The 13,384-nt window shown below is 40.1% G+C and overlaps 1 protein-coding gene across 1 annotated transcript in view; it reads right to left on the bottom strand.

Moving 5' to 3' along the window:
* Positions 1-13,384, bottom strand: part of LOC110976099 (uncharacterized) — an 83,417-nt gene that overhangs the window by 45,207 nt on the left and 24,826 nt on the right. The window contains 20 exon segments of the mRNA XM_022229093.2: positions 382-495; positions 795-917; positions 1,360-1,482; positions 2,276-2,398; positions 2,966-3,082; positions 3,608-3,730; positions 3,913-4,041; positions 4,543-4,668; positions 5,601-5,723; positions 6,253-6,375; positions 6,952-7,074; positions 7,693-7,815; positions 8,629-8,751; positions 9,033-9,155; positions 9,789-9,911; positions 10,312-10,428; positions 10,920-11,048; positions 11,771-11,896; positions 12,507-12,626; positions 13,011-13,133. Coding sequence (XP_022084785.2) covers positions 382-495; positions 795-917; positions 1,360-1,482; positions 2,276-2,398; positions 2,966-3,082; positions 3,608-3,730; positions 3,913-4,041; positions 4,543-4,668; positions 5,601-5,723; positions 6,253-6,375; positions 6,952-7,074; positions 7,693-7,815; positions 8,629-8,751; positions 9,033-9,155; positions 9,789-9,911; positions 10,312-10,428; positions 10,920-11,048; positions 11,771-11,896; positions 12,507-12,626; positions 13,011-13,133 — 2,454 coding nt within the window.

Below are 13,384 nucleotides of genomic sequence, written 5' to 3' on the forward strand. Positions count from 1 at the left end.
CAATGTGCAGAGATCACTGAAGTCACTGCACATACGAGATAACACTGAGACTAACTCAAGACGAAGGAGCTGATCACATCAGCAGCATTCTGAAAATTTGTCCAGATCAATGCTACTCAAAAAAGTTGAAGATGCCATTTCTGTCTCTGCCAAACAGTTAATCAATTCTTCTTTCTGTTGCACCTCAAAATGTCTAAAAATAGTAACAAAGGATGTGCATAATTTGTTAGAGTCTTAAAAGGATGCCATAAATAACTTAGATCCACTTATAAAAATGAGGTCTCCCTTTGTGTCTGCAAAGACCACTGATATAAATGACCCCAACTGCTATCCTTCTATGAAAGACTTTACAAAAAGGCCAACATGCCAAAGAATACTTACGTATAGAGCAATCAGGGCCCGTCCAACACGCACTGCACTGGCAAGTATAACCGGGACACCCATTCAGACAGACACCTCCATTCAAGCATGGATTGCTTGCGCAATAGTTGACACCTAAATACAAAAACCCAAAACAGGTGGTAACTTTAATACGTAAAATGTGCACTTCTGTTGCTTTCTCAGTTTTCTCTCTTGGATCAATCTGGGGAGGTTTTAAATTATTCATTTACTGTGCTGTCCAACTATTAAACCTGTTGCTTACTTTGACTATTATTGTGACAAGTTGAAAGCGTGGAAATCAATACCCAATAAACACTGTGAAATAAAAGCCGGGCGTTTACATTACATGTTTTCAATTTTTTTGACAAACCAGAATTACACAACACCACAGTAACAGTCAAAAAGGGTCTTACGTTGCTCGCAGTAAGTTCCGGCATGACAAGGTGAGCATTGACAGTTGATGCCTGAGCAGTTTGCTTTTTGACTGCATGTCGCTCCATTCAGACAAAAGTTGGATGTCTGGCACAGGTCAACCGCTAAAAGGCAAAATTGTACAAGGTAGAGATCAACACATGCATCCTAGATTAACCCCATCAGCATGACAGCAGGTTGACTCAAGGGCAGATGGAGCTGCAGGGTCATTTTATAAATTAGGGGTTGAATTTTTTTTCATGTCCCTGTCACATCTGACATATGATTCTGTAAGTTCAGAACGCATTCTGTAATTTTCAAGAGTGGTGAATTAATGCAGATTACCTGCCGAACAAATAGAACTAGTTTGAAATCAATTTCAGTGATCATTTCTGTGTAAAATTACACAGGTCAGGTGTAACAGGGACACAAAAATTTATAGAATGGCACTACATGTAGCATGTCAGGTGCATTCTGCTTCAATGGAATACCGGACAAAATTTTTTCCAACACTCAAGGGCATACCTAGATAAATAAATAACCCAAGTGAAGAACATTCATTCTTACGGTTTTGGCAGTTGGCCCCTTGGAAGCAAGGCGGGCAGTCACATGAATATCGGGTACAGTCACCGGGCAGTGGGGTGCATGCTCCTCCAGCAAGGCAAGGGTTGTTAAGACAGGGATTAACATCTGTGATCAAACAATGGACACATTAGCATTTGCCGATGGATAAATGTCTACACCTTGTGTGGATACTGGTTTTATGACTAAGATAACTCAACGACCAGGCTATTGCTTTTTTTCTTCTGTGAACACTGTTCAGCTGGAGTTTATGTCAAAGTGCTCCTCCCCGATTTGCTATGGATAAGCCTAACCAAAGAGCGCCTCTGAACATGTTTTTTTCAGACGTGGCGAAACCTTCTGTGAACATGGCTTCAATAGTCCACCCAAGGTTCACACAAACTGTATTACATGGACTGGTTCTGTTTGGTTGGCACAAGGTTGACAAAGTTGGCACAGAGAGGACAAATAAAAGGAAATACGATAATCCAGTTTCCTTTTTAAAAACCACGGTGAGAAATATGTGTTTGTTCAAGGTGCACCCGTATAAGGACAAATTGTGACAATTTGTGGCCCCGCCCAAATCTTGAAAACAACGGGCATTTTCACGGTGCAATTTGACATTTTGCAACAGGGACAGTTCCTTTTGGCCAAAGGCAAATGGATTCCTGGAGGAAAAGTTGGCTTATTTGATAAATTTTTTAGAGATTACTTTCTCAGGAAACTTATTTTTCAAGAAAGGGCTCGTAAAAGCTTTCCTAAAGTAAGTTTTTAAAATGTACAGAGTCTTCAAAACTAACACTGAGTTGGAAAGGATTGTTACAAGATTGAGCTCCAAACATATCAATATTGTAAGAACTCAACAACACACACAATTTTTTGCATAAAAACTCTAACAGATTAAAAATGAGTAACTATTTACTATTCTGGCAGAGGTCACCACTGTAGCAGCCATTGCACTGGCAGGTAAACGTTTCGCAGGAGTTGGCATCAGGAACACAAAGCCCGTTATTGGAACAAGGGTTGGGTTCACACTGGTTCTTTCCTGTAAGTTGACATTTTGAGGGATAAAAGATCATTCAGAATCAACAGCAATTGGTTTTAGAAGGCAATACAGCATATTAAGAGAACTTGATTTCTTGCAAACACACAGATCTGGGACTAGTTGGTAAAGCTCTTAAACTCAGGAATTTGCAAAGCTGAGAAAACTGCAGACAAAAATGCCATATTTAACACAGCCCTGTGACTGGTTCTCAGAAAACCATGCAAAAAGTTAAAGCTGCGTTTCATGGCTGAGAGCCCTAAGATGCTGGCTCCTGAAGCCAATTCTGTGGAGCCAGCGCATGAAAGTACTTAAAATGGTCATCGCAGAAGAAACATTTGTCTGCAAAATCATGTTACCAGCAAATTGCAATGCAATGTACATGTATTTCGGACATAACTCGTTCCCCGATTTTTGGCTAAGTCCAAAGTGACTCAGTCTGTGAATTTGAGTTCATATTTCAGGCTTCAACAAGTTTTCAAAGTTGAGGTATGGTTTGACCTAAGTGTTACCACCGTAATAATGACTGGTAAGTCAGGGATAGATTATATTTCGGGCACGGTCACTTACTTGTTTGGCAGCTTGCACCCGTGTAGCAATCTGTGCATTGGCAGGTGAAAGAGGTACATGATGTGGCTACACAGTTCCCTCCATTTGCACAAGGGTTGAAACGGCAGGGGTCCAGAACTGACAAAGAAAAAGAGGACACAAGATCAATTAAAAGTTCTATTCATGGGTAACAATAATTCCGCTCAATCACTATAACAGATAGATTATAACTCGAGAATTACTTGTTGGCTAACTTCATTTCATCGGTGATGCAGAAATTCAGGTTTTACTTTCATTTTTTGATGGTAAAATAGTGTAGAAATACACGTCTTTGAAAACTCTCAAAAAAAATGTGGTAGGAAGCTTTCTGAAAACATTTCGAAAAGTCAAGATATTACTCTTTTTGCGAAAAATTAAAGTCATTACATAAAACATTTGGTCATATTATTTACAAATATGTTATTATAAAATTCCTACTGAAGTATTTTATATAAATAAATTGGTCTATTCTTTTACACAGCTACATGCAAAACAGAAAATGTTCTTAACAGAAAGGGTAGATTTCTACTAAGATTCATGTAAAATCAACAATCACTGGGCAGCACTACTGTTTTTTTCCAAAGAACGACACTATGTTTTAGCTGACAATATCACAGGACTTACGTTGTTCACAGAGACTGCCCACATAGCAGCCAGGGCAGGCACAGGTGTACTCAGTACAAGAACCAGGCTGTAAGTTACAGGTGCCACCATTTTGGCATGGAGTGCTCAAGCAAGGATCAATTGCTGTAAACAGATGTGAAACACACGGCAAGATCAAAACAAATTTCTACCATTCAGACATATTGGATGGCTTCCTCAAATATGTGATCACACTGAACAGGTGAGCTTTTGCCCGACAGTTTACACAGAAAAACAAACCATGATGTACAGCTCGTGAAACAAACCCAAGCTGAGAATGAACTTACGTGTTTCACAGAAGGTTCCTGCGTAACATCCCCTGCAGGAGCAGGTGTAATCCACACAGTTGCCCACCTCATTGGAGCTCACACACTGGGCATTGTTCTGGCACATGGACTGCTCACAGGCGTTGATGGCTGTAATATAAATGCATCCAATGACGCCAGCGATTATGCCTCCATTCACGAACAAACAGATCGTACTTACAGTATTTGGTCTACAGCACTTCAATGTCAAATTATGAGGGTCAAAGACGATTCAGTGAACCGTCAAAACTACATGTAAAACCACTTGTCCACAAAGTTAACAAATGAAAGAACCCTAATATTTAGGTGTATACAATACATGTATATTTTTTTTTGTTTATCTTATTACATTCAGCCAACAAAACTGCAGCCCACATCATGAGCCCCCAGAGGAAGAAAAATATAAGAACAATTTCATTTCAAAAATAACCTGAATTACATTATGACCAATATTCTTGATGAGGGCCTCTACCCCAGTAAAAATGTAGGGCTTGTAGGACGAAAGCCTAAATAAGAGTGACAGTAGGGTACAATGTCAACACGACAAGCCGCTGTTAATGTGTGGCCTTTAAAGCAGCACATACTGATGCAGAGGCTGGGCAAACAACTTACTTTCTTCACATCTGCTGCCTCGGAAACAGCTTGGGCAGCTGCACTCAAACTGTGTGCATGAGGTACCGCCAAATCGTGAGCACGTACCGCCATTCAGGCAGGGCTGAGCTAGACAAGGATCTTGCACTGAATGGACGAGAAGTGACAAAGTACAAAACGGAGTGGTCATTGACAAGTTTCATGACTGAAACATGACCAGATCCTGGAAAATGAGTTTGAGGGGTCACATATTTTCCTTTGAAGTTTTGCACTTGAAAGATAACCACAAAGCTCTGTTTCAGTGAATCCTTTTATTATATGGATAGAAATGTTTCAAAGGTTTCTGTCTATTTATACTACATAAGATTCTTTAAAGGCCTTTCACTCAAAAGTGGCATCAGCGACTTGTGACTCATTTCGCTAGGTTGGGTCACAAATGACTCCTTGCTCCACAGATTTTCATGAGGCTTGAGGGAAATTTTGCATTCCATACTAACAGGCAGTTTGAAAAAGGAAGCATTACAGCATCTGCTACAATAAAGTCAGTAGGCCTAGAGTAGGCTTATTTCTAGTTAGAATCCATGAATGCATTAAGAAATTGCACAAAATGACAATAATACCTCCACAGTGATGTCCTTCACACTTTACATGTACATCAAATCTTCAACAATCCTTTCCAGTGTGCAGTCTTTGATGCAAGGCCATGACTGAATAGAGCTTTTTGTGGCTATGGCCTTATTTTTTTGGCCATTAGCATCTCACAAAAAATGGCCATAGCAACTGACAACAATGCCTCTTTCAGGCATAGCTTGATACAAAGATGACACCTTGAAAAGGTCCACGGGAATCCAGGCAACTAATCTGTATCCTACACAAAAGGCACGTCTGTTGCAGGTTCAACCTTCAAAAGAAAGTGCTGTACCCATTTCAGACTTGTTTCAAATTAACAAGGTTGTATTATGTGTCACTTGACAAAGAACAGAGCTGGAAATCTGCTGCCAGCCAAGCTCCCTCAAAAAATGTTTATCAAAGCAGGTATAATGCAAAGGACAAAACCTTCATATAAATTGTTAACTTACAGAATTCACATAATGCTCCGATGTAGCAACCAGCACACTGACATTGTAACGCTGTGCAGGAATTAGGCTCAGGAACGCATGTCCCTCCATTCTGACAAGGGTTATTGGCACACTGGTCAACACCTGACATACAAAAAAAAAAGCTCACAAAGTGGTAATGGGAATTTAAAGGCACTCTTGCCTGTCATCCAACATGTGGGAGAAATATCACCAGCAAACATCAAGGATTCTGGAATTCTGGTTGATGTAAAAGTCTTCTTTATCTAATCAGCTCACCCTGCTCTCTAGATCGTTACAACCGATGTACAATAATTGATTGGTCAACTTTTCTGCTGCACAGGCGACTATTTGCACTGATTAGTAATAAAGTTGGAAAGAAATGGCCAGGATCTACCAACAGTAGATCAGAGTTCATCATCGATTGTGAAACCAAAGAGAGAAAAAAAGTGAGCTTTAATGCATTTTACTAGACAGTAAGAGGCTGATGCATGGAATACATGCTGAAGAAAATTAAGAAGTGACAATAATCAAAACAAAAGAAATCAGTTGGGGTTACTTTTGGATTGTACACAAAGACCCATTTCCAGGAGTCAAGTACTCATTTTGACAAAATGTGCAGAGTGAATCTTATCAGTGTTTATTCCATACTTACGAGTCTCGCAGTTTTGTCCAACATAGCACGAGGGGCACTGGCAGATGTAGTCAACACACACTGAGCCAACTGGTTGGCATACGCCTTGATTTTGGCATGGGTTGGGTGCACACTGGTCTAGCCCTGGAAAATGGGAATTTATTTAAAGATATTAAGCTTATAAAGGATTACACTGACTTTCAGTTCAGAAAATTATGACCTGCAATTTTAAAAGGTCAAAACACTCAAAAATGCTTCACATTCAAAATGATCAATTTTTTTTTCAATATATATCATTTTGTGGAAATTAATTTCATTGAAAACGCATGAAATAAGATATTAACATTACCAAAAGGGATCTTTTGACTCGTTTTACATTTAATGCTTAGTGCATGCAGCATGCAAAAATTAGGTCACCTTCACTAGAGCTGAAAGAATATTCTAAAATTTCAACAGAAAAAAATTGGTTAAACCGGATCTTCAAACTGATTTCAACAGCAAAAGATTGGGGCTTTCCTAACAGAGACAATTAGACTGAGATAACAGCATTGAAATTTATACTAGTTTTGCTCGCGAGGAACTTGTCAGAAGACATGAGAAAAAAGCTGTGTATGCCATGTGAAACACAGCACCCAAATTCACAGTGGTGTTAACAATGCTAGGAACATTGCACACCTGGAGTGGCAGCAGGGACCAATCAAGAAAATTACAGCCACTTACTGATAGAGCAGTCGTCTCCACTGAAGCAGGGCTGACATTGACACTGGTACTGGTCACAGGTGCCTGGGACCGGATTGCAGAATCCGTTGTTTTGGCAAGGATTGGGGCTGCACTGATCCAAAACTGCATCAATCAAGACGATAAAGGACTCAACAAATGAATAAAACGGTGTTACGATCCAATTATGGATATTTCTGGATGTACAAAGTATGCATATCAACCATGAGAGTGCCTACCTACAGAGTTCAACATACTATCCATACTCATCAGGCCAGTAAAGATTTCTAAGGTCATACAAATAACTTCATTCTGCCACTGTACAGTATTTTCCAAAAAAATCAATCAACAGTTACCCAGGCACATGGCCTTCAACCTCGCAGGGTTGGCTAAAGGTATCAGGTGTTTTATGAATGAAATATGTGTATTCACTGTGTTGCAGTCGAGTCCATCACAAGTCCCTGCAAGTCGATCGTGAATCATCCAGTCTTAAGCCAAGGCATACGCCATTCTGATCAACAGTGATAGAAGCATTCTTTTTAGTTCACCCTGTTACTTATGACTGGTCTTTGCACTGGACTTGTGAAGGGACTCATGGAAGGACTTGTGATTTTTTTTACTCGACTACAACACACAGGTTTCATGCTTTTAGAGCTCATGTCGGATTATCTAGGCTACACCAGGTCGCCTACATCAAAATGGGGTAACGATGGTTGTATAAAGCATGTCTGTAGCCGAACCTACATGTTTCACAGTTTGTTCCTTCGTAGCAGTTCTGGCAGGTGCAAGTGTAATTACCGCAGGTGTTTGGCACAAGGTTGCAGGTGCCACCAGAACGGCAAGGAAAACTGTCACACGGATTTATGTCTGCAAAAGGAAAACCAAAAGCAGTATCTCAATTGAAAGTGACATCCTCCACCTGGTCAGTTGTGGTCAACAGTGAATCAACGCAGAAACAAATATGTATTCAGGATTAACTTTTATTATGGCCCATTTAGTTTCTCTGCCAAATTTGGTGTCTTGGACAAGCTGGTCATAATTCCACCTGTAAACAGCCTATCAGAGCCGCCTTGTATGGGCCTCAAGCTGGACCAAGGGCACTCTTTTCTTAGCGAGGGACGCTCCTTTGGTCGGAACTGAACTTTGCTGGTTCACAAACGACTAGGAAATGTACGCATCACAGTCACATTGCTATCAACAAATAGAACATTCCCGACCAATGCGGTTCTTTTCAACCAATGAGGGCGTGCTTCTGCTCGAGGCAGACAGAGGAAGTTAACTGGGAAACTAGTGCCACCATTGTTGGAAACAAACTCAAAGGTGTATGCGTCAGTGCAAATGGAGAGTTTGTATACAATAGCCACACGCTCTACCGTTAATGAACAACCATTTTGTTTCCAAAATCTGGAGCTAGCGATACTCTCAATATACAAGCTCTGGATTACATCAGATTCTACACACTGTTTGGCCCGGTGTGGTCATTCTTGCTCATAAGGTCTGCCATCCTGTGTGCTCTATTAAACAAATTAAACGGGGTACTATGCAGCAGGTGTTAAGGGGGATACAGTCTCTTCAAGGTGATCCCTTCAAAACGGCCGTATTGCACTGCTGTTACTTGAGACAATTATCTCATGTATGGGGACTAATTTGTTCTACTGTATAGCATGGTATCCTACTTACATGTTTCACAGAACTGGCCCATGTAGCATTCAGGGCAGGAGCATGTGTAATCAGCACAGATTCCTGGAGTTGACTGGCACGTGGCGCCGTTCTGACACTGGTGAGTGGCACAGGGATCTTGAACTGTGAGAAAAAACATTAACACAAATCTGAAGTAGGGAAGTCTAAACAGGATTTCAGATTAACTGTAAAAAGAAGCACATGTATGTTTAAGTTTTATAACAGTTGTAATAATCTACTTTTCTCCACTGCAAACAAAACTTTACTCAGCAACAAGTAGTTACAAGCCAAATTGTGATACAATATACAACAGCTTTTCTCTGGTTCTCAGTTAATCTTTGCTTTTATAGCAAACATTTTCTTTTAAATAGCTACATTTCCTGCTTCTGGAAACCATAACTTACAAATTTCACAGTTGGCTCCCCTGTAGCAACTCGGACAGGTGCAGATGTACTGGGTGCAAGCATTAGGGGCCTGACTACAGGTTCCGTAATTCTGGCAAGGATTGCTGATACAGGGATCCACAGCTGGGAAAAAAAAAGAAGTACACAGCTTAGAATTGGGGCCTTTCTGGGTAAAAAGAAAAGTGGGAAAATACTTGATGAACTATAAAGTACAGCATTTCCCTTTGTTTATTTTGGACCAATAGCTTGAAGTTGTTGGAATGCATTTAATGGACAATTTCATTCTAACCCCCCACCCCAAGTCTAGCCTGAGCCCTGACCCCACCAATATTTTTTTTTCTCCACCACCAAAACCAGGATACAGAAATATCAGTAAAAAGCACGTGGCTTTGGTTGAAAACAAACATCTGCAGTTGATGTGAACACATCCGTGAATAATGACTATGCCACCACCATGCGACCATGCCACTCACAGGTGTGAAATCTCCTTTCCCATTTATATAACTTTGTTGTGAAGTTAGCTCAAGCAAAGATGCAATAATGTAGTTTTATAAAGAACGATCCAATCTGGATAAATAAGAGATGGTTATTCCTTATAGCCACAAGGCATGATTTTCTATGATTAGTTCCATTTGACTGGGATAAACTGCAGACTTTCTCAAGAGAGGTTAGAAGTGAGCAGGGTCAGAGACAAGGCAACGACGATTATAACTAATGATCTTAGCTTTGAAACCCAAAAAGATCCTTGGCACTTACGGATATTACAAGTTGGTCCAGTGAAGCACAGTGCACAGCTGCATTCATACTCTGTACAAGAACCAGCCACAGGTCGGCAGAATCCTTCATTGCTACAAGGGTTAGGCTCACACTGGTTGATAACTACAAGAATAAACCAAGCAACAAGAACGAGTTATTAAAACAGGCTTTAATTTTCTAAATACTCATTAATTTATCAATTGTTGCTTCCATTATTTTACTAATAGAGAGTAGAAAAAATGTTGGTACATGTATTAACGAGTTTACGTCGAAGGAGGTTAAGGCTTCATTCAATTCGAATGAGAATACATCACTACAGGCTTGTCCTGTCAGTTCTATAGATCAGTTTATGAACAACCTTAGATTCAAAATATCAGAAAACTGTGTACTGGATGCAACACACACAAGAGAAGTTGTCAATATGGTGTATAAGTTTTAATTTTAAGCTGTAAAAAATGTGCTCGTACAATGGCCCAGAAAGGAGTCAAAAGGAATGGGTTAGGAAGAAAAGCCTGTGACTCACATTCACTGCAGCGTGCTCCTGTCCAGCAGCCACTGCAGGTACATTGGAATGATGTACATGAGGTGGCATTACAGGAGCCTCCGTTCAGACAGGGGTTACCAAGACAAGGATCCAGTACTGGAATGAGAAAATGATTTTAAATTAATAAAAAGGAAATATGCTGGTAACTGAGGCAACTCTTACGGGAAACACTTTTTGAATTCTGTGAAAAATAACTCATTCCAATCTGTTCTAACAAGAGAAATGAGGAAGTTCTGAAATGAATGTAGCCTTTATAGCTCTAAAAAAGAGTTGGCTTCGATTTTTTACATTCACGTTTAATTAACATGAAAGGTATGGCTACACACGAAAATAATATTTTGGGAATTTCAACCCAAAAATAATACGGCACAATGTCTCTTCACTAAATTGAAGGCAATTTATGATGTAGATATAAATTTTCAAGTCCACACAAAAGTGGATGCAACAGAACTTCAACACTCAATTAAAATTAACAGATTTTAAAATGTAATACTAAATTGGTGAGCAAAATGTAGTCAAGCCCTCCGGGGCCCAAAACTCCTACTAGATAGCACCCTCAATGGATCAGGAATGAATGCATCACTCACAGGTAGCACATCTGGAGCCTGTATAGCAGCCATCACAGCTACAGGTGAATTGGGAACAGGAACCTTGCTGGAGCGAGCATGTCCCACCGTTCAGACAAGGATTGCCGTTGTCCACGCAAGCGTTGAGACCTGAGGAGAAGATAGGAGAAATAGTCAGAGGGGTTTTCCCGAGATACTTAGTGACTGATTTAATCCCAGTAGGCCTCTGTGCTGATGACATTATGCTTTGTTTTACATGTACACTTTGTTTATACCAGGTAGCTTTGAATCCATCATCTCAACCTGGATCTCATAAGAAAGTGCACAGGTGAACAAAGACTGGTGTCACCAGCACATGGGCCCATTCATCCAAACCTCAAACTCACTGGCATTTCTGGTGTGTGTACCCCTTCTTTCATACTAATTCTCAGACAAATTAAAAAAGGAGACTCCAGGAATATTGGCAAATAGATTTTTTTTAAATGCCTTTGTGACGCTACAGGTAAACCTTCCACAACATGGAGTAAACTTCCCTGGTCACACTGACCAGGCCATAGGTGTCAACTTTTGATTGATGTTAAACACTTGAGAATGATACAACTTTCCTTGACCAGGGAAAAGCGCTTGCTCTATCAAATCAACAAGTAAAGCAACAGAACAGCCAATATTTCCACAAATATCATCCACAAAAGAAAAAAACAATCCCCTAAAGGGCCAATGATTATCCTCAACCTACATGTACAGTGTACATAAATTGCAAATTAGATTTTGAAACAATAACAAACATAATTCTCAACTTATGATCAAAAGCTCTTACATTCGTTGCCATTTTTAGGGAGTAAAAATATCAAATCTGCCTTTGGCCAACTTACGTGTTTCACAGTTAGCACCAGTGAAGCATGGTTGACATATGCACACAGCCTCAGTGCAAGATGTGCCGTCTCGCCTGGAGCACACTCCATTGTTCTGACAAGGACTTGGGTTACATGGATCCAACACTGGTGACAGAAACGTGCCAACATCAATACTTGGTCAGTTTGAGAGATTTGCTATGCAGCGTGTATCAGGTGTTTTAAACAAAGTAACATTTTCTTTCCTTTGTCATACAGTTTGAATATGAAGCAGGACTCATACTAATGGATTTAGGTGTCTCATACATAAATTACAGTATTATCTGAATTGAACAACACTTGTCAAATCTTTACTGTACGCCATGTCTGTGCCATTATCAAGTCCATAATCATATTAGTCTATCCAATGACTGCAAATCTGATCACAGACGCCACTGGCGGAATAAAGACAAGTTACTAGGTGAAGCTCATTGGAACAGGTTCTGAACTGATTAGGCTTGCTGACTTTTGGTGGAATTGTGAAGACTTGTGATAGATATGTGTTGGACTAGCTGGACGGGGTGTGATGGTCTCAGCCACAACCCTGGAGTCCAGTCACAACTGACAGGGTGGACAATGACGAAGGAATGCCTCAACTACAACACTGCTATAAAACACATGAAAGGTCTTATTTTGCTTCTTCAATGAGTGAACCGGTAGGGCCATGCCAGGCTACAGTTCCTGCCCAAAAGCCAACAGCTAGAGCTTCTCAACTCACATGTTTCACAGTTACTCCCCGTATAACACCCCTGGCAGGTACAGTTGTGGCTAAGACAGTCCTGAGAAATAGTGCACATTCCACCGGCCATGCACGGTGAACTCTGACATGGGTTAACAGCTGTAAATAAAAGCAAACACACGATGTAATTTCCACCACCCAGATTATTCCCGTTTTATTCATAGATTTATTTAAACGGGTATTACATCATGAAAAGAAATTTGATATTGAACAAAAAAACAAGATACACTACCTAAGTTAAATTGGCAGTTATAAAGAAACTAATTTCACGAGATAAAACTCTGGATCCCAAATAAAAGCAACACATTTAATAAAGCATTAAATAAAAAGAAACTCAAACGTGACATTGAAAAAAGGCAACTACATCACATAAGCACGATGAAACAATAAAACAAATAAATTAACAGGAAGTAACAATGAAGGTCTTAATAAAGACCTAAAACTAACTTTATCCTGTAATGAACCCGCTTGTAACATACTCACCAGTTTGACAGTAACGGCCAGTGTGACAGGTGTCACACATGCAAGAAAAGTCAGTACAAGAATTACTGTCCGGAATACAGACTCCACTGTTGAAGCAAGGGTTGGGATCGCACTGATCCAGAGCTGCAATTTTAACATCATAAAAAGAGAAAATTTAGCCTTTTCCGGAGCCCCTCTCTTCATAAAGCAGGACTGAATTTCTGGTTTCTGATCAGGTACATGCATTATGGACAATACTTTGAGTCTGGCAACAGGCAACGGCAAATTTCATGGAGATGCTCAAACATTTCTATGAGCCAGTTATTGAACAGGAAATCTTGCTCAGCAAATTTACGTGCTAAGCAAAATTTCGCAGAGCACCAGTCAGGAGCAAA

Source organism: Acanthaster planci, linkage group LG07 (assembly GCF_054643075.1).
Source record: "Acanthaster planci isolate LZ-2023a linkage group LG07, COTS_SCS, whole genome shotgun sequence".
In the NCBI taxonomy this organism is placed as follows: domain Eukaryota; kingdom Metazoa; phylum Echinodermata; class Asteroidea; order Valvatida; family Acanthasteridae; genus Acanthaster; species Acanthaster planci.